Source organism: Panthera onca, chromosome E2 (assembly GCF_046562875.1).
Source record: "Panthera onca isolate mPanOnc1 chromosome E2, mPanOnc1 haplotype 2, whole genome shotgun sequence".
Classification (NCBI taxonomy): domain Eukaryota; kingdom Metazoa; phylum Chordata; class Mammalia; order Carnivora; family Felidae; genus Panthera; species Panthera onca.
The window spans coordinates 18,844,610-18,870,946 of NC_138353.1; the positions used below are offsets into that span (position 1 = coordinate 18,844,610).

A 26,337-nucleotide genomic window follows, 5' to 3' on the forward strand; every position below is an offset into this window, starting at 1 on the left:
AAAACCCCTCAGTTTTCATTCAGTTATTTTTTTTTTTAAGTTTATTTATTTTGAGACAGAGACAGAGAGAGAGGCACAGACAGACAGCTCGAGTCGGGGAGGGGCAGAGATGGAGAGAGAGAAAGAGAGACAGAGAACCCCAAGCAGGCTCCACACTGTCATGGGGGAGCCTGACTTGGTGCTCAAACCCACGAACTGTGAGATCATGGCCTGAGCTGAAATCAAGAGTCGGACTCTCAACTGACTGAGCCACCCAGGTGCCCCAAGAGAAACCTATTAATGTGACTTCAATTCCTCATAAAGGCCCAATTCCTGAAAATAGACTAATCATTGACCTTGCCACTCCTGCCTCTAAATTTCCACAGAGCATTCTGGATTATAAACAGCCATCAAGGATCTACTAAAAGGAAACCTTGTTTTCTGGGACTCCCTGATGGTGGCAGAAACGCGGTATGAGTTCACTCTCCCATTCCCATGTACACATACCACATCTGCTGCTAAGGGTGTTGTGTTGATGGATACAACCAGAAAACTTTCTCTTCTTGGTGATGTTTATATTTTATTAATTCAACCAGGTTTTAGTTTAAGGTCACCCTACTCAGACCCCCAAAGACCACCCTCTCTCACTGCCATAGTTGCAGAGGACCAATTTAACTCTACCTTCCTAGAATATTTCAAAGTTTAGTTTTAGTTACTGCTCTTCTAGGGCCAAGCAAGGCCTGGCTCAGCCCTGAATCTACGCCCGTGTTGGGATCATGGAGTGCCCAAAGCCACCCATCCCCCAGCACACCTAGTGATTTTCATATCGATACACACAATATCTCACTAAGTTCGTTTTCTACTTAACCTCACTTAACAATCCATCTTTCTCACATCCCTAGAGTGAAGAACAAATAAAACCAATACATATACCACGTGGTCAAATGTCCAGGAACTCCATTATTTATTTCTGATCAGTTTAAAAGTCCAGAGTGAATGAAATGAAGGCGATCGGGATTGGCTGCTTTTATTAGAAATTCCAAAGTCATTCAATCATTTCTTTCTCTTCAATATTTACTTTTACCTTAAACATTACAGTTGGTTCCAAGTTCCCTCAACCTTGCTCTTTTGTTCGTATGATAATTCCAGAGTTATTACATAATGACCTAACCAATAGACCAGAATGTGATATAAAAACCTAAATGTGTCTCCAGAGAAATAGAGAATGCAGTGGACCATGCCCAGGCTATGGAAAGTGCTTGCAAAGATTAGATTACAGTATAAAAATGCAAAAAAGAAACTTACTGCAACTATGTATAGTCTGACCTAAAAACCGATTACAGGGAGTATTTAAATATTTAAAAATTTAAAAAGCAACTAACAAAACGACAAAGATCTCTTTGCAGCAGGTATTAACCTAGAGCATAAAGAAGCTGCCGTGTTATGTATAAGAGGGAGAATACAGAAAGGAAAGAAAAGCTAACACCTGCCCAAGGGTGGCTGAGCCAACACCAAATGCTAATCACTCACACAAGATTATATTCTGCCTCTGGATATGCTGCTCCCTTGCTGGTAAAAATATCAACAGACACAGTTTCAGAACTCCTACTTCATGGACCGAGCACTCGGGTGCACAAAACCTTTTATGTCAGTAAAACATAATCACTGCAAACAAATTAGGGGGAAAAAGATCAGCTAAATAAAAATCTACCAAATATTACCAAATAGATATAACCACTGATTACATGTTTCCTGTACAGCCTACATTTGTACCTGTAGATGGTCTTTTTGTAAAAACTAGATTATGTTTATATGTTCTATTTATTTAAAAAAATTTTTAATGTTTATTTTTGGGGGGGAGAGAGAGAGAGAGAGAGAGACAGACAGACAGACAGACAGACAAAGCAGGAGTTGGAGAGGGGCAGAGAGAGAGAGAGAGGGAGGGAGACACAGAAGCTGAAGCTGGCTCCAGGCTCCTAGCTGTCAGCACAGAGCCCAATGAGGGCTCGAACCCACGAACCGGGAGATCATGACCTGAGCTGAAGTCAGACACTTAACCGACTGAGCCACCCAGGAGCCCCTATGTGTTCTGTTTTATAACCTGCTGTCCAAAAGAAAATATATTAACAATTTATTACCATGCCAACACGTACAGGGAGTTTTATATTTTAGCTATGTTGCTATAAATCTTAACAATAAGGATAACTATAAAATATCATTCAGGACATAAAAAAAGTGAAAGGTTACTCAAGGTAACTAAATCCATATTAATTTTGGTAAGCAAAGGACCCTGCTCTTATAGTAATTTTTCCTATTCAAAATGCAAGTTTCCTCCATAAACAAGCAAATTTAAATTGTGGGTTTCTACGGGGCATAGATAAAAATATATTTAAGTCACCCAGACAAGCATACGGCCTGGGAGCCTATTAGAGTTCAGGAAATTCTTTTTGTTGATATGAGTGTATTTTTCATCAAAAGTTGGCACTTTGATCAAGAAGAAAAAATTACCAGGGCGCCTGGGTGGCTCAGTCAGTTGAGTGTCTGGCTCTTAGTTTCAGCCCAGGTCATGATCTCACTGTCAGTTTGAGACTCATGTTGGTTTCCACATTGACAGTGTGGAGCCTCCTTGGGATTCTCTCTCCCTCTGTCTGCTCCTCCCCTGCACTCTCCTTCCCAAGATGGATAAATAAAAAAAGAAGAAGAAAATACTATAACTGGGATGTCTGAGCGGTTAAGACATGTCTTTTTTTTTTTAATGTTTATTTATTTAGTTTTGAGGGGAGTGGGAAGGGCAGAGAGAGGGGGATGGAGTATCCCAAGCAGGCTCCACATTGTCACTGCATAACCCAATGTGGGGTTCAAACCTATGAACCATAAGATCATGACCTGCTGAAATCAAGAGTCAGAAGCTTAACCCACTGAGCTACCCAGGTGCCTCAAGGCACTGGTCTTAAGAAGAAAATACTAAGGGCGCCTGGGTGGCTCGGTTGGTTAAACGCCCGACTTCGGCTTACGTCACGATCTCACAGTTCGTGGGTTTGAGCCCCGTGTCAGGCCCTGTGCTGTTAGCCTGGAGCCTGCTTTGGGTTCTGGGTCTCCCTCTCTCTCTCTGCCCTTCCCCTGCTCACCCTCTCTCCCTCTCTCTGTCAAAAATAAACATTAAATGAAAATTAAAAAGAAGAAAATACTAAACTATCTCCACTGAAAAAAAAATGATTAAAAAGACAAATGGGGAATTCAAAGTGGAAATTCACTCCATCAACATTATTTTCACCATAGGACACTGAGGAGAGGCCTTCTGCGTCCCAGGACCCAGTGCCACGTGTGTCACCTATTCCCTGAGAGAGGGCTCACCGCACACATCAGACCGACTGCCTCTGTTATTCTTGTGAATTCCAACCGGTGACGGCTGTGGCAAATCCCGGGCTGAGGTGGAAAAGGGGGTCTCCCACCACCTCTCAGCAGCATCTGGGACAGTGGGTCCCTCCCGCTCACCCCGCTCCTTCTTGAAACACTTGCTTCTCTTGGCTTCCAAGACACTGCACTTACTCCATCTCTGCCTCACTCTCCGGCTGCTCCTTTAGCGTACTCCTAGGCTGCTCCCAAGTCATCTTCTCACCTCTAAATACCGGAGTGTCCCTGGGCTCACTCGTCCTTGGATTCGCCCTCTGGTTCTTCTCCAGTTTATATTCACTCCCTTGATGACCGGGTCCAGTTTCACAGCTTTAAATACCACCTATTGAATCTACTGTTCCCAAGTTCCTATCTCCTGTCCGGACCTCAGCCCTGAACTCCAAATTTGTATATCCAACTGTCTACCTGACATTGCCCCTGGGATGTCAAATAAGCACTGCAGACCTGTTATTCCAGCTACTCTTCCCTCACTGCTCCCCGCCTCAGTAAAGAGTACTACCAGTGGTCCAGGTGCTTGTGTCATAAACCCTGGAGCCATCTTGCAGCCCCTCCCCTCTCCCTCATGCACACCCATGCACACCCCCACGGTGCTAGAATATTAATCAGCCTTAAGAAGGAGGGAAGCTCTGACACATGCTGCAATATGGATGAGCCTTAAAGACAATGGTAAGTGAAAGCAGCCAGTCACAAAAAGACAGATATTGTATGATCTTATATGAGGTACCTATAATAGGCAAATTCATAGAGACAGAAGGTAGAATTGTGGTTTCCTGGGGTTGGGGAGAGGGCGGAATGGGAGTTACTTTTGAAAGGGTTCAGGCTTTCAGTTTGGGAAGACGAAAACGTTCTGGAGTTGGATGGCGGTAAAGGCTGCGCAATACTGGGAATCTGCTTAATGCCACCGAGCTGCACACTTAAAAACGAGTACAACTGCTTCTAGTCACCTCCTCTGCTAACATTCTGTTCTAAGTTATGATCATCTCTTGCTTGGATTAATTACTATAATAGCCTCTTAACTGATCTTCCTGCTCCATTCAATTAGGATTAGGTCTGTCTACACCCAACAGCAACAAAACAAATGTAGTGGCTTAAACAAGAGTGATATTTACTTCTTTTCTTTCTAAGATAAAAAAAATAAACCTAGGGTTAGGCAGTCCAGAGCAGGCAATGGGGACTCCCGGGGTCACAAGGAACCCAGTTCCCGTCCTTCTGCTCTGCATCCTCACACAAGGCTGGCATTCTTCAGTTGCCTCATAGTTCTAAGTGGCTAAATGACCTTCAGCCATTGGCCTGCATTCTAGAGAGCAGCCAACTGGGACAGGGGAAGGGCGTACCCTCTTCCCTCTAAGGAAACTTCCCGGTAGACTCATCCCAAACCTCTAGCTACATCTTCCCAGACCTGAATTTATTCAAGAGACCCCCAGATGTAAGGAAGGCTGGGAGTCCAGTCCTTTTTCCAGGCACAATATGTCTGAAAACAAAACAAAACAAATCCAGGGTTTTGTTACTAAGGAGAGAGAGGAGACTGGATTTGGGGAGCCAACTAGCAGCATCTACTCTCTCTCCTAGAGGTGACTTTTTGCACAGGGAAGTCTTAGAAAACAGAAAGTGGATTATTGTACTCCCCTGCTCAAAATCTTCCAATGGCTTTCCACTACAATCAGAAGAAAATCCAAAGTCCTCATTCTGTCCTATAATACTCTATGTGAACAGGCCCCTGACTATTCTCTAAACTTATTTCCTATCCTTCTCAGCTCTAGCCACCCAGCTTTCTTGCTATTCCTCAAAAATTCTGAGCACAGCTCCTGTCTCAAGTCTTTTGCACAAGCCAGTTCCCACTACATCAGGGTGTCTCAGCATCAACACTATTGACATTTGGGACCAGAGACTTCACCATTACAGGGGCTGGCTTATGCAGGTTCACATGTTGCTAGCAGTGTCCCTGGTCTTTCCTTATGAGATGCCAGCAGCACTGGCTACAGATGCAGTAACCACAACCCCTCAGATCATATTGTTTTGAATACACTTTCAAATTTTTACTGGTTTTTTAAGTTTGTTTACTAATTTGGAAGTGGGGGGGCACGGAGGGGCAGAGAGAGGGAGAGAGAGAATCCCAGGCAGGCTCCACACATAGAGCCTGACTGGGGACTTGATCTCACAGTTTGTGAGACCATGACCTGAGCCAAGATCAAGAGTCAGATGCTTAACTGACTAAGCCACCCAGGTGCCCCTGTTTTGTTTCGTTTTTAATTTTTTTTAATGTTTATTTATTTTGAGAGAGAGAGAGAGAGAGAGAGAGAGAGAGAGAGAGACAGCACGAGCAGAGGAGGGGCAAAGAAAGAGGGAGACACAGAATCCGAAGCAGGCTCCAGGGCTCAGAGCTGTCAGCACAAAGCCCAACCTGGAGCTTGAACTCACAAACTGCAAGATTGTGACCTGAGCTGAAGTCGGATGCTCAACAGACTGAGCCAGCCAAGGCGCCCCTGGTTGGTTTTTCTTTCTTTCTTTCTTTCTTTCTTTCTTTCTTTCTTTCTTTCTTTCTTTCTTTCTTTTTCTTTTTTTAAGCAAAAAAGCGGGGAAAATCCCTTCCTCCCAGGGTGACTTCTGAGAGATCAACAGCTGCAGAAGAGCTTGAATGTGGCTGTAGAGGGGAGCTTTTGAGTATCTACACATCTGTTCTGCCGCAGGATTGAAATACAATGTGATGGGCTATAAGGAAGAGAAATACCAAGATTTCACCTTCTCCAAGTAAATTTGAGTTGAAAATAAGATAAATCAAAGACCTTTGTGCTCCTGCAAACTTCTGTGTTTCAGGATCTGGGGCCTGAGTCAGGTCACCTAAAGTTTCATACTTCCTGCAAAAACACCATTCAACCATGGGTGTATACGTGTGGGATAAGAAGGATGGGATATTGGTCAGAAGCAGAGAGAGAAACTGAGGTCTTAAAAGATGGCAAAAATTGTCCCCCAAATACATAGTGGGTCAGTGATACTCTGACTCCTTAGCATGCAAGTTCACTGCCTCCTCCTTCAAACCATTCTGTGCCCTCTGGTGTAACAGTCAAGTTCCTCCCTACCCCTAATATGGGGGGGGGGGGGGGGGGGAGGGAGATGTCATTTTTGTGCCAACTGAAAATACTTCTAGACATTGCCAAATGTACTCTGAGGAACAGCCCACCCTGACCCACTGGGGAATGAACCACTGCTCTATCTGGAGCATCCTTCCCTCTGGAATTCGTACAGCTGTAGCTCTGATAGTCATTGCTCAAATGTCCCATCCTTGGCCTTTCCTCTACCTCTCTCTCCCCCCTTATCCTTCTTCATTTCTCTCTACAGCACCTCTCACCACCTGACATTTGCACATGCTATTTGTTTTTTGGTCTGTTTCCCCACCTAGAAGCTAAGCTGGATGAGGGTAGGATCTTGGTTTTGCTTACTCTTGCGTTTTCAGTGCCTGGCATGCCAAGCCAAGCCAAGCGAGCAGCATGGTGACTCCAGGGCTGAGTGCAGGACATCAAAAGGCCAGTATCTTTGTGAAAATGACATCTGATCCACCCCCCCCCCCCCCCCCTTCCACACACACACACACACACTTCCTGCTTTTTCCCCTGGACAGCTCTTCTGCAGCCAGCCCACAGAGACCAGCTGCAAACCTTGAGATTACTTTAAGGTGACCTTACCAACAGGCACAGGGAAGATCATGACTTTTGTGGAGAAAGGAAGTCCATAAACCACACAAGGCTTTCCTGTAAGTGACAACTCATCCATGAATAAAGAATCACGTATAACATTTGTTATGGCTTGGAACTGTACTCTTATTCTTTCAACCTAAGAGCCAATAATATAATTAATGGGTATGCTGTTAATAGAATTAAGGATATGTGTAAGGGAATAAAAAGATGTATTTTCCTTATATGTTTCTGTGTGCATATCTATTTGCTGCTCTTTGCATAGATCCATAATACAATTAATAGTAGTTATATCTGGGACTGGCATGGAATTGGAAGGGAGGATCATTATTTTTGGAAAGGGAGACTTATGCTATTCAGAAATGTTTGAATTTTTTATCATGAGCATGTACCATGTATAAGAGAAACTAATTTTTTAAAATCAATAATCAACAGTAATATATCCAAAGCATTCCCATTAAAATGAAGACCAAAACAAGGATGCTCACTCTTTTTTTTTTTTTAAAAGGGAACACTTTTTTTTTTTAATTTTTTTTTTTTAACATTTATTTATTTTTGAGAGAGAGAGAGAGACAGAGCATGAACGGGGGAGGGGCAGAGAGAGAGGGAGACACAGAATCGGAAGCAGGCTCCAGGCTCTGAGCCATCAGCCCAGAGCCCGACACGGGGCTCAAACTCACGGACTGCGAGATCATGAGATCGTGACCTGAGCTGAAGTCGGACGCTCAACCGACTGAGTCACCCAGGTGTCCCGGATGCTCACTCTTAAAGGTGATTATTTCACATATTAAAACTTTTGGTCAACACAAAATATGTAACTACTGGAAGGGAGGAGACATATGCAGATGACGTGACCATATATACACCAAAAAACCCCAAATAAACTAATTGAAACATGGGAATTATTGCATTCAGTCATGTGGGAGGAGACAAAAATCAAGGATGTTTCCATATTATAGAAAAAAAATGCTAAAATAGTATCTCATTCATTAGAGCAACTGAAATATAAATTATTTAAGAATTTCAAGAAGAAATATGGGCATCTCTGGGTGGCTTGACTAGTCGATTGAGTGTCGGACTCTTTTTTTTTTTATAATTTTTTTTTTAATGTTGATTTATGTCCAAAGGGGAGAGAGACAGACCGTGAGTGGGGGAGGGGCAGAGAGACAGAGAGAGAGAGAGAGAGAGAGAGAGAGAGAGAGAGAGAGACAGAATCTGAAGCAGGGTCCAGGCTACGTGCTGTCAGCACAGAGCCTGACTCGGGGTTCAAACCCATGAACTCCAACATCATGATCTGAGCCGAAGACAGATGGTCAACCGAGCCACCCAGGTGCCCCTGAGTGTCTGACTCCTGATTTCAGTTCAGGTCATGATCCCAGGGTCATGGGATTGAGCTGTGCATCAGGTTTGGTGCTGAGTGTGAAGTCTGCTTAAGACTCTCTCTCCCTCTGCCCCTCTGCCATGCTAGCACACTGTCTCTCTAAAATTAAAATTAAAAAAAAAAAAAAAAAAAAAGACTTTTAAGAAGAAACATACACAATCATTAGGAAGGAGACTATGGAACTTTACCAAGAGACATAACAGAAGACTTCACAGAAAGGCATAATTGCTAAAATCCTGAAAAACAAACAAAACAATTTAGCAATGCATATGGAGGGTTATAACTGTGTTTCTCATCTTCTGACCCCCTCCAGATCTGGGTGTGGCCTCCTTCGGAGGGAGCCCCCCTCAGAGAGCCACTCTCAGTCCTGTGGCTTGGGGGAGGCGGACCCCGCTTGTACTGCAGCCATGGGGTGGGCATACAGTCAGACCTGGCTAATCGGCGTGTCAGTTTAACCTTTCTGGTCATAGGGTCCAAGGATAGGCAAGGTGACCCAAGCCAAGCCAACTGGACTCAGTTCTGGAACTTTTGTCAGAACCTCAGGGAAAGCAGAGGTGCTCTTTCTGTTGAGTTGCTGGGGGCTCTGGCATGGAGACAGTCTGCCTAGCCTTCCGTCTAGGACAGTCCAGTCTGCCTAGAAATGAAGGGAGCACTCGTGAAGGCAAAAGAAGAGACAAAATTTGGGTCTTTTCGGTACGGTGTGAACCCCTGAATCCAGCCACGCCCAAAGAGCTTACTTGCTTCAGTTTCATGGGTCAATATATTGTTCTCTTGAGAGGTAGCACAGTGCTACAGTCAAGAGTTTGTACTCTATAGAGTGAGACCGCCTGGCTCTAAAGTCTGGATCTGCCGAGGAGACTTTTGATAAGTTGCTTAATCTCTCCACACCTCAGGGTCCTCATCAACAAAACAGGAATGGGAATAGTACCTAACTCATAAGGTTATTAATAGAATTAAGGGGCGCCTGGGTGGCTCAGTCCGTTGAGCATCCGACTTCGGCTCAGGTCATGATCTCATGGTTTGTAAGTTCGAGCCCCACATCAGGCTCTGTGCGGACAAGTTCAAAGTGAGGCCTGCTTCGGATTCTGTCTCACTCTCTCTCTGCCCTCCCCTGCTTGTGCTCTCTCTCACCCTCAAAAATAAAAGATAAAAATTAAAAAAAATAATAATAGAATTCAGTGAATTAATGCGTAGAGTCTCAGAACAGAGCACAGCATACATCACTATTAGCTGCTTTTTGCTTTTATTGTCATTTAAGCTATTTGAGTTTGGTTTCTGTCACTTGTAGCCATAGTGATTTTTTTTATAAAAACAAGTCTAATCATGCTGGTCTCTTGCTCAAAATCCCCCTTAAAAAATCCCATATCAGGGCGCCTAGGTGGCTTAGTTGGTTGAGTGTCCACCCCCTGGTTTTGGCTCAGGTCATCATTCACGGTTCCATGAGTTGGAGTCTGGCATCAGGCTCCACTCTGACAGTATGGAGCTTGAGACTGTCTCCCTCTCTCTGTCCCTCCTGTTCCCTCTCTCTCAAAATAAGCAAATAAATTAAAAAAAAAAATCCCATCTCATTCTGTGTAAGTTCTAAATCCTTATCAGGGCCCAACCTAGTTCTCTGCCCTGCCCTAACCTCTTCTAGGCTGGGTAGGAAGTTCTGGTGTAGGGGGCTGGGTCCTGCCAGAGTAAGAGGAGCAGGAGAACTCCGAACCAACCAGCAGTCATTTGCATCCCACCGCATCACACCTACTGTCTCAGTCTACTTATTTGTCTGTCTTGTCCACAAGGCCTAGAGCACTTTTGACTGTTCTCACTCATCTTTGCCAGCTTGTAGCCAGCTCGTGTGTATTTTCTCCAGGAGGGTGGGTGGTAGCAGCTAGGTAAAGAGGAGAGCAGACCAAAGGAGCTGGTGAGGGCCTCAGGAGGGGTCCTGGAGTGAGCAAGGACTCATGGGGTTCCTCCACATCAACCTATTTCTATCTTCCTGGCTCTGGATATGTCAGCATCAGCCAGAGGGCAAAGAAGCCCAGTCTCGTGGGGGACTGGACACTGCAAACAAGCCCCCTCCACACAAAGACTGCACACTGGCCTGAGGCAGCAGGGGGGTACAGGGCACCACCCCTGTATACGCTGGTCCCAGAAGGATTTTAGGCAACTGTCATTTTACAGACACTCAGAATCCTGATTTGTAAAGATGAGGGAGGCTGCCAAAACAGGCTGTTATCCAATCCTGTGAAATCTCACAAGCCAACCAGTAACCATAAACATTTAGAAGAGAAAATAATTCGGGAAAGCTAGTTCTATGTACAATTATACTCCAGGAACTCTTTTATTTCTCTTTCCTTCGAATTTGCCCACCAAACCTAGTAGTTCCCTTATGTTCCCTGAAGCCTTTTTAGCAACTATTAAATTTTAAATCCTATTCTCCTAAAGGAAAGCAACATTGCCATTTCAGTCACCAAAATGAGGAGCACACCCTGCCTACCTGCTGTTGGGGTCCTTCCTGCCCAGGGGGGTGTTTTTCTGCTTCTTCCTTGACTCACTTTTATTTTCTTCATTTTCCTGAAAAGTACCTGCTTTCCTTTTCATCACAACAACTTAATAATACTCCCTGTGATATTGTGATTTATAGTAAGAAATATGTATTTTGGTCTTCTTCCAAGGTTCCTGCCACATAGCTCCTAAAACTCTTGGAATTTTCTATGTGATAAGAGAGATAAAGTGTGTTTTGTTATTCGTAACAAGCCTCTCTACACCATACCTGAGTTTATGTTGATGAGGTGACTTTTGAAAAGCCCCTAGGAATGGGGGGCTGGTTGTCAAGGGAACCAACCACTGATTACAGGTTTGGAACTTTCAGTCCCACCACTCTGGGGAAGGGAGAGGTTAGAAGTAGAATCAATCAACAATGGCCAATGATTTAATCAATCACACCTACATAATGAAGCCTGGAAAAAGTCCAAAGGACAGGGCTCAGAGAGCCTCTGGGTTGGTGAACACGGGCAGGTGCTAGAGGGTTGGTGCGTCCGGAGTGGGCGTGGAAGCTGCACACCCCTTGCTCTGTGCATCCCTTTCATCTGGCTGATAATGAGTTATAGCCTTTTATGATGTAGTAAGTAAAATGTTTTCTGAGTTCTGTGAGCTGCTCTCGCAAATTAACCGAACCCATGGTGGCAGTCATGAGAACCTCTCCTTTACACCCAGTTGGTAGTAAGCAAGGGTAACAACACCCTGGACATGTGACTGGTGTCTAAAGTGGAGGAGGACAGTCCTGTGGGACTGAGCCCTTCCACTGTGGGGTCTGATGCTAACTTCCAGTAAATAGTGTCAAAACTGACTCAGAATTGCCGGTGTGGGAAAAACTCCCAGCGCACATTTGGCGATCGGATGTGCCAGAAGTGAAGTATTCTGTGAGGAGACAGAAAACAGAAGAGTCTACCTAAAGACTCTTAAAGACTTCCTAAAGACTCCTAAACACTCCCCTTTCTGTTATGAGACCACTTCATAGGCACAAATCCTCCAAGGAATGGAATCATTTCTGGGGTATTCCTGATACACTACTCCTAACATAAGTTTCTCTCTCCCTTTTTTAAAACTTGGAGTATGTCCAAACAAATAGAGAGTGTTAACAAACCCTCATATACCCATCAAAAAGCTTCAACAACCATCAACATTTTGCCATGTTATTATCACCCTTCTCCTGAATACCACATTTTTTTGCTGGAATGTTTTGAAGCAAATCCCAACCAACGAAGACACAGTACATGTTCAAACTTCCCAAATTTTCTTTTAAAATGTCTTTTGTTTGCTTGAATCTCAACCCCAAAATGCTTATCTTATTTGGTTGTCATATCTCTTAACTCTCATTTTAGATGCCTTCTACCTCTTTCTTTTCCCCCCATGCTACTTGACTTGTTAAATCAGGTCAACTGCCTATAGAACATGCCACATTCTGATCCGTCTAATGGCTTCCTTGTGGTGTATAATTTGCTCCACTACGCCCCGTATTTTGTGTAGACTGGGAATTCATTCCAGAGGACTGATGAGATTATGTCAGGTCCCCTCCCACCCTGGGGACAGGGGAGAAGAGGGAGAGGTGCAAGAATATACTATGGGGGTACTGTGTGGTTCTTAGGAGATATGATCAACTAACTGGTTATCTCATTTTTGGTGATGCTGAGATTGACCAATGGATTTGAGTGAGAAAGTCCTGATCTTTCCCTTATGAAGTTCCCCAGTGACCTTTTACCAACTGGTTTTATCCTCCATTGTTGACCACTTGCCCGAGTCAGTTAATTCATTATGGTCTGCAAAATGGTGATTTTCCTAATTGTATCGTCTCTTCTATCCAGAAAATACGGAGATTTTTCTAAACAGAAGAACAACCTTCCCCCATCCAGTAGGGCTATTTGATTACGCTAAAAAACAGTTGTACTGGAGAAGCAGGAAATTTGCTCAATTCCTTGTTTTTCTTTTAATTAGCAATTTTCAGAATAATGAGTTGGTTGCACAGTGGGTCTTGGCCACTCAAAATCAAAGGATCCAGTGCTTCCAGAGTGGCAGCCACCCCCTGGCCCCAGTGGCTTCCACCCACACGGATTGGGCGGGCAGACAGTACATCTTGTTGATCCACAATGAAGTTTACAAAATCACCCAAATTCCAGCTGCTTAATTAATTACAGATTCTTCTAAAGGCTAAAATCTGAAGGCAATTTAGATGCTAGAAGAGTCACCTCAATAAAAGAATAAGCCAAAAAGAGTGGTTAGAAATTAGCAACAGCCTGAAAACTGGATTTATATAAGCTTTTAATGAAGTGAACTTCAGTTTCTGATTAATAGCAGCAATTTGGGTTTTCACTTGGCACATATAGTTAGGAAATATTGACCCCATAATCTGTTATGAAAGATCTACTAGTCAAAACAAGAAAGAAAATAAAGAAGAAACAATGAATTTTACCTTTAGGCAAAAAAAAAAAAAAAAAAAAAAAAAGGAACAACATGCAAATTTAATTCCATTAAGGTTAATGAAAATCACATTTTGAAACCAGCCCCTAATATTTTCCATTGCTGTTGCTCTACAATATTTTTGGCATATATCTACCAAAAGAAATGTGAATATGTCTGAATTAAGGTTCTTACGAGTCAGTGCTTACAAATGAATTATTTCAAACAGATTCACAGATAATCACACAGTACACAAAAGACATTTGTTAGTGCATAAAGTTGAAGGCCGAGATTCAATTACATAAAGGTTTGATTTAAAGTCTGCCTGCCCACTTACAAAGTGGTGATGATACTTGGAAAGCCACTAAAATTGCCAGAAGAAATAAAATAGAGTCTCCTTAAAGACATGCAACTCCTGGGATCCCTAAAGCTGCCCTGGGCTTCTGGAATGTCTATGCACAGCATCTGCCCGGAGGGCCATGCCCTCCCAACACTGAGGCCCCAGCCCCAGCCCTAGAGCCCCCCACCACCACCCCAAGAAGTGGCAACGGCTGCTCACTCATCGCACAAGAATCGTCAAGGATGCCGTTCCTGCTGCCCTCCCTTCCACCTTCCCTTCAAAGGCTGACCTCAGGACACTCTGACCTCACCTCCCCCACCCCTACTCTCCTGTACTCTCCCTTTTGCTCACTGTTTCAGCCACAATAGGTCCTCACCACTCTCCAAACACTCAGGTTCATCCTGCCTCAGAAACTGCGCTAGCCGTTCCCTCTGCCTGGAATCCTCTGTTCCTGGTTATCAACAGGGCTTACTCCTTCACCTCCTTCAGGTCTTTGTTTAAAAAAAGAAACAAGGCGGGGCGCCTGGGTGGCTCAGTCGGTTAGGCGGCCGACTTCGGCTCAGGTCATGATCTCGCGGTCCGTGAGTTCGAGCCCCGCGTCGGGCTCTGTGCTGACAGCTCAGAGCCTGGAGCCTGTTTCGGATTCTGTGTCTCCCTCTCTCTCTCTGACCCTCCCCTGTTCATGCTCTGTCTCTCCGTGTCTCAAAAATAAATAAAACGTTAAAAAAAATTAAAAAAAAAGAAACAAGGCGGGGGGCGCCGGGGTGGTTGGGCATCTGACTTTGGCTGGGGTCAAGATCCTGCAGTTTGTGAATTTGAGTCGGGCTCAGTGCTGGCAGCTCAGAGCCTGGAGCCTGCTGCAGATTCTGTGCCTCCCTCTCTCTCTGCCTCTTCTCCACTCACACTCTGTCTCTCTCAAAAATAAAACAGTAAAAATATTTTAGATAAATAAATAACAAATAAAGAAAGAAACAAGGGGCCCCAAATGGAGTCACTTGTGCTAAGCCTCACATCAGCAAACCAAGATTTAATACTTAACCTAACTGCAATTTCAGCCTCTTCCAGGAATAATACCTGTAACCTGTCAATTTAGAACTACCTGGTCAACAGTAGTGAGGTAATCCACCCAAGAGACCCGTTCCATCTCATATAGAAGGTAGTGGCCTTGCCGGAAGCAATCCACTCTTTGCTAGAAACTTTCTTTGCCTGCTCCTTTCTGCCTTATAAAAGCCTTCTATGTTGTATAGCTCCTTGGAGCTCCTTTCTATCTGCTTGCTAGATGGGATGCTGCCCGATTCATGAATAGCTGAATAAAGCCAGTAAGATCTTTAAAATTTACTTGGATGAATTTTGTTTTTTAGTAAGTCAAATGTCACCTCAATGACACCGTTTCTAATTATCTTATCTAAGACTGCAGTCCCCTTTTCTCTACACAAAGGGAACAATTTCTATCTTGTTCACTAGTGTATCCTTTGTGCCTGGCAGTATCTGGCACAAATAAAGTGTTCAATATATATCTGTGCAATGAATGCATGAATCACAAGTCAGTTCGATTCTTTTACTTACATGTGCACTGAAAAAGGAATTTTATTAAAGACAAGTGATAAATAATTGTAAAAAGAGGTGGACATCTGTGACTTTCTGATAAATAAAAAACCACTTTACAGGACTGTCTATAATGCTTTAATATGGACTACACGGTTTAAGTGCAAAGCATAACAGATTTCTAGGACAAGCGATACTGAGGTAGATAAAATCAAGGAGAAAGCAGCCAATTTAGCCAGGCCAGCATTTTACAGGAAAACTGGAATTAACACAATCTTAAAAATCTGTGGTAGAGACAGATTCTCCTAGACTCAAAGAGAAAAGATACAGACAGCAGGTCCCGTGTGGTCTACCTCACAAAAATGTTTGGTTGGGATGTTCAAAGCTTTGTATAAAGAACAAATTCAATATGGGAAACCATATTTTTCCTGAATTCACATTTTGGCTGGACTGACAGTTTGAGACTTATACAAAGGAATTCCCATGAAGCAGTTAATTAAGATCACATTTCCTATTCAGACAAAATCCCAGTTCATATATGATGTAAACTACGTGTTTTCTATAAATCCAGAGGAGGACAAGTCCTACCTAAACTGTCAACTGGCTTGTCCAAAGGTTGTTAGGTACTGCAAATATATTTAATGGATACCCCACCCCCAGCCCTCTTCCTTCCCCAATGTCCCATTCTTGGCGGGAGGCAAAGAGAGGGAGGACTCTTGGTAGAAGCAGTCCCCTTGGGCTTTTATGATGAAAAGGTCCTGGCAGCTGCTCCATCAGGCAGGTAATACTGCTGCTGCCTTACAACAAGGGAGGTGCCGACTTCAAGAACCAGGAAAGGGGCGCCTGGGTGGCTCAGGTGGTTGAACGTCCCACTTCAGCTCAGGTCATGATCTCACAGTTGGTGAGGTGAAGCCCCACGTCGGGCTCTGCGCTGACAGCTCAGAGCCTGGAGCCTGATTCAGATTCTGTGTCTCCCTCTCTCTCTCTCTCTCTCTCTCTGCCCCTTCCCTCTTTGCCCTCTGTCTCTCTCTCTCTCTTAAAAATAAATAAACATTAAAAAACAAAACAGGAAAGAAATTAACAGAGCTACGGTTTTAGGAGTGGCAGTTTTTTCCCCTTAAAAGGATTCCAGTTAGAAAAATACTTGCCGAACATTTCTCTCTGATGTTGGTTTGGTACATAGTTGAGTTCTGCACTTCAGAGAAGGGCTATTAGCACCATTCAAGCCATGTTGGAAGCAATAATAATAAATGATGACAACTGGGTAAAGTGTTTCAGAAACACTAATCACCTCTGATCTTCACCAGAACTCTGGAAGGTGGGTGGTAATTCCATTTTATTTTTTTTAAAGATTTTTTTTTAAGTAACCTCTACTCCCACTGTGAGGCTCGAACCCACAGCCCCAAGACCAAGAGTCACACACTCTATCGACTGAGCCAGCCAGGTGCCCTGATAATTCCATTTTATAATTCCATTTTATAGATGGGCAAAGTGAGGCTTAGAGAGTTTAGAAGATTTGCTCAAGACTATACAGACAGAAGCAGAGTCATTTTCTAAACCCAGATCTTCTGACCCCATGCCTCATAACCATGATCCTAGCGCTTGTTAACTAGTGAAACACTACAGTTACAACTCATTTCTCTACCAGTGAGATTATAACCATGAGATTGGGAGGGTAAGGGGCAAAGTCACTGACAAGTCCAGACAGGACAGGACTCATGCACACCAGGTCTGTCCCAGAGCACAGAGTGAGCAGCCACAGTTCCTAGCCAGGCACCGAGATCAAGGAGCACATCCCAGACCTGGCTGTGAGTAAGGGAACAGAACAAGCATGCTTTGGCCCCCCTCTAGGGTGGGACAGTGGGATCAGTACTTTGACTTAGGTTTAAAATGGTGACGGGAACGCAAGCTGGTGCAGCCACTCTGGAAAACAGTATGGAGGTTTCTCAAAAAACTAAAAACAGAACTATCCTACGACCCAGCAATTGCACTACTAGGCATTTATCCACGGGGTACAGGTGTGCTGTTTCAAAGGGACACATGCACCCCCATGTTTATAGCAGCACTATCCACAATAGCCAAAGTATGAAAGGAGCCCAAATGTCCATCGATGGATGAATGGATAAAGAAGATGTGCTATATATATACAATGGAGTATTACCCAGCAATCCAAAAGAATGAAATCTTGCCATTTGCATCCATCTTGGATGGAACTGGAGGGTACTATGCTAAGTGAAATTAGTCAGGGAAAGACAAAAATCATACGACTTCACTCGTATGAGGACTTTAAGAGACAAAACAGATGAACATAAGGGAAGGGAATCAAAAATAATATAAAAACAGGGAGGGGGACAAAACATAAGAGACTCATAAATATGGAGAACAAACGGAGAGTTACTGGAGGGGTTGGGGGAGGGGGGATGGGCTAAATGGGTGAGGGGCACTAAGGAATCTCCTCCTGAAATCATTGTTGCACTATATGCTAACTAATTTGGATGTAAATTAAAAAAAAAAAATTGAAAGAAAAAATAATAAAATAAAAAGTAAAATGGTGATGCGTTTGAACACTGAATTCAGGGCTGTCCTCAGTCACAGTCCTCGGCTAAGCTTCTCAGCAGAGAAGTCCTACCTAGCCAGTCAAGTTCAGCATTGTGAGGCCCCAGGGATGAATGTTAAAGAGTCTCTCAAGGCCTTGCCGATAAAACCCTAAAAAGACCAACAGGAAAAAACCCAAATGCCTAGCCATTCCATGTGAATTGGTGAGTATTCTGAGGGTAAGACCCTTATTGGCCCATGGCAGTACCTAAGTTCCAGAAACAACAAATACTGCTCTGTGGAAAAAGCAAAATGTTAAGTCTGCGGGCCTAAACTTGGCAATCACACTTTAGAATTTACTTATAAGTCAAGCTGTTTGAAACTTAGAATACACCCATAGATTCTAAAACCCATCAACAGCACTTAGTTTCCAGTCTAGCCTCCAAAGCCTGTTTAGCCTATTATGTACAAAAACATGGTAGTATTCCAGCTGTCCTAATCACATTTCAGTGGGGAAGCCAAGTCAAAATCCCAAACCACAACAATTAGAAATATTTCTCCTGGGGCGTCTGCGTGGCTCAGTCAATTGGGCGTCTGACTTTGGCTCAGGTCATGATCCTGTAGTTCGTGAGTTCAAGCCCTGTGTCAGGCTCTGTGCTAACAGCTCAGCGCCTGGAGCCTGCTTCAGATTCTGTGTCTCCCTCTCTCTCTCCCCCTTCCCCACTCACGCTCTGTCTGTCTCTCAAAAATGAATAAAATTAAAAAAAAGTTTTTAAAAAAGAAATATTTCTCCTTCTCAGCTCAAGTGGTCCATGATGGTCCCAAGAAAGCAGAAGGGCCAAGGTAAGTGCAACTTCAGCCCAGTAGCTTCCTAAACCCCCAGTCCTCAGGGCTGGTTCCTCCTGCTCTAGTTGTCCACTCGCCAGGCAAGGGTTGGAGGGCAAAAGGGCCATGACTAACTCTGTCTCCTCTAGCACCTGGAGGCATGGGCTGAAAAAGAGCTCAAAGATGTTCAAGTTAAAATAAAAGCCTTTGGCCTTATTTTTCAAACCACTCTTGTCTGAAAGTCTAAAAACAAAAAGTGTTTATGTCATTACAGGATGAGAGCTGTGACAGGCTGAGTCTAATACTGTATAACCCTTTCTGAGAGGGCAGAGTCCCTAACTGCTCTCTTGCCACATCTCTGTAAAGCAGCGACCAGGCACACTGGTGGCTGAACAACATGGTCCTTTCTGTAAAACAAACAAAAGCCAAAGCTGTACATTTGTGCATGCGCACATATGTACCCAGACAGCAGTCCGGAACGGCACACGCTGGCCAGCTCACGGTGGCCACTTCTGGGAAACAGAATGGGATAGGAGAGTAAAGCAGCAGTTTTACATTTCACCTTTTGAATTTCTTTTGAGAAGTACATTTTTTTTAAGTTTATTTATTTATTTTGAAAGAGAGACAGTGGGAATGTGGAAAGGGGCAGAGAGGGAGGGAGAGAGAAAATCCCAAGCAGGCCCTACACTGTCAGTGCAGAGCCCAACATGGACTTGATCTCACAACCCTGAGATCATGACCTAAACCAAAACCAAGAGTCGGCAGCTTAACCAACTGAGCTACCCAGGTGCCCCAAAAAGTATATTAAAAAAAAAAATGCTTTATGTATATCTTACACATGTAACTCAAAAAATACTTGAAACTATCACAAGCCATTTTAAAAACACTTCAAGATGGTAATTTCCCTGAATATAAAATGTGATCATAGAAATAATCAGAAATTTAAAATATACTTGGACAGACTCAAAAGAAAATGACCAGCAGGTTCAGTAAACTACAGCCCACGGGCCAAGTCCAGTTCAACAGACAGATCCAGAAGGTAAGACAGGTTTTTACATTCATAAAGGTTATTAAAAAAGCAGAAAGGAACATCTGGGTGGCTCAGTCAGTTAAGTGTCCGACTCTCGACTTCGGCTCAGGTAATGATCTCGTGGTTCATGAAACTGAGCCCGGCATTGGGCTCTGTGTTGACAGTGCAGAACCTGCTTGGGATTCTCTCTTTCCCCCTCTCTCTGCCCCTCCCCTGCTTGTGCGTGCACTCTCTCTCTCTGAAATAAACTTAATTTACTATTTGCTTGGTACAGAAAGTCTGATGATCCCTAATTTACACCAATAATACTCTTTTCTTTCTTTTTTTTTTTTTAATTTTTTTTTTTAACGTTTATTTATTTTTGAGACAGAGAGAGACAGAGCATGAACGGGGGAGGGTCACAGAGAGAGGGAGACACAGAATCTGAAACAGGCTCCAGGCTCTGAGCTGTCAGCACAGAGCCCGACGCGGGGCTCGAATCCACGGACCGTGAGATCATGACCTGAGCCGAAGTCCGACGCTTAACCGACCGAGCCACCCAGGCGCCCCAATAATACTCTTTTCAAATACGGTTCTAAATTCTCTTGGAAACACCTTCAAAATCACTTTTAAACAATACAAATTAGTCACATTATTTAATAGCTTACCTTTTTTATACCCCCTAAATTCACAGCAGTATAAATTAACTTGTTTAGCCACCCTAACCACCAGAGTTGGCTCAGAAGACGTGATTTCCTAAAATCAAATTCATCCCCAAGACGGAAAGGGGCATTCTCTGTTCTAGCATTCAGGAACCTAACCCCTGACACGTTGTTAAAATGCACAAGGACATGAGAAATCAAACTCAGAAGAACTCTCTGAGCAGCTAACAATGATTTTTAAAATCTAGCAGTGACACTAATTAGTGACACTAATCTAGCAGCAGATCAGTTTAATAAACGATTTCCTAAATGAAGGAAATCTTTATAAAGGAATTCATCTTTATTCTGAATGAAATGTGTATTCTAATCTTACGTTCTAATCTAGAGCCCTGAAAGAGGGAGAATACTTCATTTCGATTAACAAAGACCCTAAGAAATATATCAATTAATTTAGAACTGGAAAAATAATTTATCCCGTAAACATGTGTGAACTTTCTACATTAAACCAATGGTTCCATATAATGACAATTCACAAAGTTCATGCTCATATTTAGAACTCTCAGTCCCCACTATGTACTTTTAACAGTATGTTATTCAGAACTAAAGTTTCAACTTCAAAATTGAAAGAACATAAAATACAGGCTGATTTGTTTAACAGTCTTTTAACCTACTTAATTTGCAATGAAAGCAATTTAGAACCTGGTACTGCACAGTGTTTTACAAGGACAGAGTCTCAACAGAAAGAAGATGATCATCACTGTCGTGATTTAGGAAAAAAATGAAAACCACATTCTCACTTCCCTCTGGAATACATTTTCCTACCCAAGTATGACACAGAAGATACTCTACCTCAATGTCCTGGAGGCTGAATTCCTTCTGATCTGTAAAGTTTGCGGCCCCAGCACTAAGTTCCATCAGCATCTTGGCGATCTCGGGCTTTATGGCTGAAGTCAGCCGACTGGCTGCTTCCATGACGTGCTCCTGCACATCTTTAAGCTGCATGGCTGCCTTGGAGTAGTGAGAGTTCCTAAACACAGTGCTGAAGAGATCCGTGAGGAAAGTACTGGCACGGCAGAAGACGTTGAGGGCATCCAGGTACTTGGAGATGCCCTGCTGGATGTCGGCGATGGGAGTGGAGTGGGGCATGGCGTGGTGGCAGCTGCCCGCAGCAGTCAGGCTGCCCAGGGGGGCGGTGGTGGCCGTCGACGCCAGGGGAGCACTCAGTGCTCGGCCCAGCTCAGGCATCGGGTACTGCTGGTGCTGCTGCACCTTCTGCTTGGACCCGCCAAGCAGGAAGCGCCGCTTGTAGTCCATTTTACTGTCCTGGGCGCTGCAGCAATACATGCGGGAGGGGTGGCTGTCCCAGTGACCGTGAGCGGGTCAGGGTCCTGATTCTATTTTCTTTCCCCCCAGAACTGTAGCTAGGTATAAAAATAGTGGAGTTCTGCAAATCTAAGTTTTAAAAAAGGCATTTCCATGAGGCAGGTGACCATGTGACCCAAAGTAGATGCAAGAACGACAGGTTTATGTAATTAATATTTTCAGTGTAGGCAGGACCCCTGACCAAAAATAAACATGTGTCCAAAATGCTGTATAGGAACTGTTAGCATTCCACTCTCTTAATAAAAAGATATGCTTGCCGAGAAAAATGTTTATGTATAATTGCTTTGCAAGAATATTTTGGTACTTGTATTTACAATGGCAGAAAAATAACTTAACTTTTAAAAAATGTAATATAATGTAATATAATGTATCTTCAATATACCAGAAAAGTTAGAACCCCCAAACCCACAAGCTGATCAACAGCAATTTAAAAAGCAGTCCAGTTACTTCACACTAGGTCCTGAAGAAGGAAGATCAAACCTCTGCAGAATGTTGACAGAGCCTGCCTGCCAAATCCATTCACCTGCAAAGCTTCTTCTCAATGCGAAACATTTCCAAATTTCCTTTGACGTTTTCTGAAAACAAGCATTTTTTTAAAAAATGGCATTTGTTATTATAAGTCTCCTCCTCCTTTCTTTTTGTTTGCTGAGGTAGCAGTTTCCTTGTAACAGTAATAAGAGGTGCTTCCAGACTGGGCTGGCCCTCAATTGTAAAGTCTGAAGCAAGAATGCGCCGCCGATGTATTTGTAAGGCCTCTAAGTCATTTCCTGTGAGGGGGAAAAATAAGATAAAGTTAGGAAAGTTACAGGACAATGAGGAATTCTGAAACATTAACTCCTGAAATGCTAAAATCCACAAAGGCGGGCTATAAGTAAGAAATCACAGACAACCTTACAAAAGCAGGTAGGGGAGCTAGAGTTGAACTATGACATGGTGACTATTAGAAAATTCTTCAAGTTGTACAAAAATAGTGCAACCAGGAAGGTTTGATTCCACACCAACCACTTCAAAGCTGAGGCTAACGGGGCCTGGATTTGTGATGGTATTTGGCCTAACCCTTGATTCCTCCCCAAAGAGCTCATAAATTCGCAAGGGGATCAGGAGAGTATCCAGACCACGGTGAGGATGGTCAACAAGCACAGCAGTCATAAAACCTTAAGGGGGACTGGAAAAGAGAGTGAGGAGCAAAAACAGAGAGATATCAGAAGGTTGCTACAAAGAAAATGTTCCCGTGAGGTAGCCCCTGACCGAAGGATAGGTTTTCACAAATGCAAAGGGATGGGTGGGGTTCCCCAGCTCCAAGGACCACCAGAGCAAAGGCCCTGAAACAGGACGGCACAGAGGGCATTCAGGATACTCCAGCTGGGCGGAAGCGCAGTGCACAGACAGAGCCTGGTGTGGTGAGTGGCTGACAGGAGGTCTGCCGACAGGATTCTCCTCGTCCCCACCTAGGTTCCCCTCTGGATGCTCAAAGGGAAGCCTGGCGGGGTGTGTGCTGGTTCTCATACCCTGGGGGCACCTTCTGTAGAAACCCCGGCTCTGCACAGGTGTAAATAGCAACATCTGGGCTTCTCTGGTTACACTTTCTGGTACCTTTAATGTTTATTTATTTTTGAAAGGACAGAGCACAAGCTGGGGAGGGACAGAGAGAGAGGGAGACACAGAATACAAAGCAGGATCCGGGCTCTGAGCTGTCAGCACAGAGCCCGCCCGACTCAAGACTCGAACCCACAGACCGCGAGATCATGACCTGAGCTGAAGTCGGATGCTTAACCAACTGAGCCACCCAGGCGCCCCTCTGGTCCTTTAACAGTGAAGTAGTGTGACTCTTCTCAAACAGCTAACATCAGGGTTCACATTTGCCTGAACTATCTGTTCTCCCAAATGTAACAATAGTCCGAGTCTATTTTACCGAGTGTTATACTTAGTCCCTGTTAAACTACAAACTACATGATCTCTGAATATAGTTTGGCCTACTTATTGATAAGTAGGTTTTCTTTCTTTTCATTTTACTTTTTTGTTGATAAAAAAATACAAGTCACACTTTGTCGCTCATCTTGGCCAACTACCACGCCTTTACAATTGCACAAGGAACGGAGGAAGGTACGCAGGCTAAAAGAGCAAGAGATGAGAGAAACACACATACACTCTAAAGGTGTAGCAACTCTAAGCCAGGTAGCATGTAAGTACAACTAAACTGGCTGCCATTTGCAGCTCTGTGTTCAAGAGAATCTTAGCTCTTAAAAAATCTGGGGTGCCTGGGTGGCTCGGTTGGTTGAGCGACCGACTTCGGCTCGGGTCATGATCTCACGGTTTGTGAGTTCGAGCCCCACATCAGGCTCTGTGCTGACAGCTCAGAGCCTAGAGCCTGCTTCAGATTCTGTGTCTCCCTCTCTCTCTGCTCCTCCCCCACTCATGCTGTCTCTCTCTGTCTTGGAAATAAACATTAAAAAAAAATCTCATAAGCTTTTTATTTATTATTTTTTTTATTAATTTTTTTTAATGTTTATTTATTTTTGAGAGAGAGAGAGAGAGACAGAGCATGAATGGGGGAGGGTCAGAGAGAGAGAGAGACACAGAATCCGAAGAAGGCTGTAGGCTCTGATCTGTCAGCAGAGAGCCCGACGCGAGGCTCGAACCCACGAGCTGTGAGATCATGACCTGAGCCAAAGTCGGACGCTCAACTGACTAAGCCACCCAGGTGCCCCTCATAAGCTTTTTAAGAAACAACATATCAGACAACTACTTGTAAGAAATGTTCCCAAATGTTCTTTTTTCAAATTTATGACAATAAGGAAATCCTATCTATCCCTACCCAAGTGCTCTATTATAACCGATGCAGCTTTACAAATTATGATGTACAACAGAAGTCCTCAACAGGAATGCTGTTTACACAGAAACCATGTGGTCTATGAAAGAAAATCATCGCCTTGAGCTGGCTATAGTGAGCATCTTGCGCAGTTCTGAGGAGCACTCTTTGTTCTGTGTGACACACGGGTGCCTGTGGCTCTGACAGTCCACCCCCATTCCTCTGCTAGTTGGTCCTGAAAGGCCAAGAAGACCCATATACTTACCTAATTTTAAAGAAAGCATCATAAACATTATACTCTTTTTTCACTTCACGTATTTCCAAAATTTATTTGAATCAAACTTATAACGCTTAAAGATAACACTATTTCACCAAATTCATCTACAAATTCAAAATCAAAATCTAAACCACCTTTTTTTATAGAAACCAGCAAGCTGATCCTAAGATTCATATGGAGATGCAAGGGACCCATGATGCCCAAAACATGTATTAGAAAAAAATATGTTGTTGAGGAGCCTGGTGGCTCAGTCGGTTAAGCGTCTGACTTCGGCTCAGGTCATGATCTCACGGTTCATGAATTTGAGCCCGGTGTTGGGCTCTGTGCTGATAGTTCAGAGCCAGGAAGGATACTGCTTCGGATTCTGTGTTTCTGTTTCTCTCTCTTTCTGCCCCTCCCCCGTTTGCACTTGCGCTCTCTCTCTCAAAAATAAATACACATCAAAAAAAAAAAAAAAAGAAAAAAATACATTGGAGGATTCACACTTCCTGATTTGAAAACCTACTATAAAGCTATAATAATCAGTGGAGTACTGGCATGAGGAAAGACACATAAATCAATGGAAATAGATAAACATTAAAAAAAAACTTAAAAAAAAAAGAGCAACAAACAAAAACAATACAAGTATGAGCAACAACGTGGAGAACCTAGAACTCTCATACAGTGTTGGTAGGAATCTGAAATGATGCAAACCACATCAAACAGTCTGGATGCAAACCGTCTGGCAGTTCCTCAAAATGTTAGAATTGCCATATGACCCAAAATTCCACTCCTAATTACGTACCCATGAAAACTGAAAATACAAGTTCACAGAAAAACTTACACATGACAGCTAAATAAAATCATAAGCAAAAAACTTATACACAAATGTCCATGGCAGTATTATTCATAACAGCCAAAAAGTGGAAAGCACCCAAATGTCTATCAACTGGTAAATGAATAAACAGGATGTGGTATAGCCATACATATCATTCAGCCATAAAAAGGAATGAAGCACTGATAAATGCTACAATGTGGACGAACCTTGAAAATATATGGTAAGTGAAAGAAGCCAGACACAGAAGACCATACAATGAGAGATTCCACTGACATGAAACATTCAGATAGAGCAAATCTACAGAGATAGATAAAAGTAGGTTAGTGGTTGCCAGGAATCAAAGACACATAGAGAATGGGAAATGACTGCTAATTAATACAGAGTTTCTTCCTGGGGTGATAAGGATGTTCTGGAACTAGATGGTGGTGATAACCATACAACTTTGTTAATACAATAAAACCCACTGAATCACACACTTTAAAATGGTAAATTTTATGGCATGTGAATTATATACCAATGAAAAAGGAGATACAGGAAAACATATATACCACTGGCTTCCAGAAATGTCTATTTAGGATAGATGAACAAAGGTCTGATAGGCTACATCTGAAAAATGACCCACTGGTTCCTGGGTAGATCTGCAGCACTGTGGGTAGTTACTGACTAACCAGGGTGGTGATCACCTGGGTGTTTATTTGGAGGTAAAAAACTAAGCACTGTTGTTTTAATTTGTG

The 26,337-nt window shown here is 43.4% G+C and overlaps 1 protein-coding gene across 4 annotated transcripts in view; it reads right to left on the minus strand.

Annotated features, from left to right (window-relative positions):
- Positions 1 to 26,337, minus strand: part of GARRE1 (granule associated Rac and RHOG effector 1) — an 83,997-nt gene that overhangs the window by 31,999 nt on the left and 25,661 nt on the right. For all 4 annotated transcript variants that reach the window (XM_060650940.2, XM_060650939.2, XM_060650942.2 and 1 more), the window contains one exon: positions 21,167 to 22,467. In XM_060650940.2, the coding sequence (XP_060506923.2) occupies positions 21,167 to 21,661 (495 nt within the window). In that variant the 5' untranslated portion in view covers positions 21,662 to 22,467. The remainder of the gene's footprint in view (positions 1 to 21,166; positions 22,468 to 26,337) is intronic.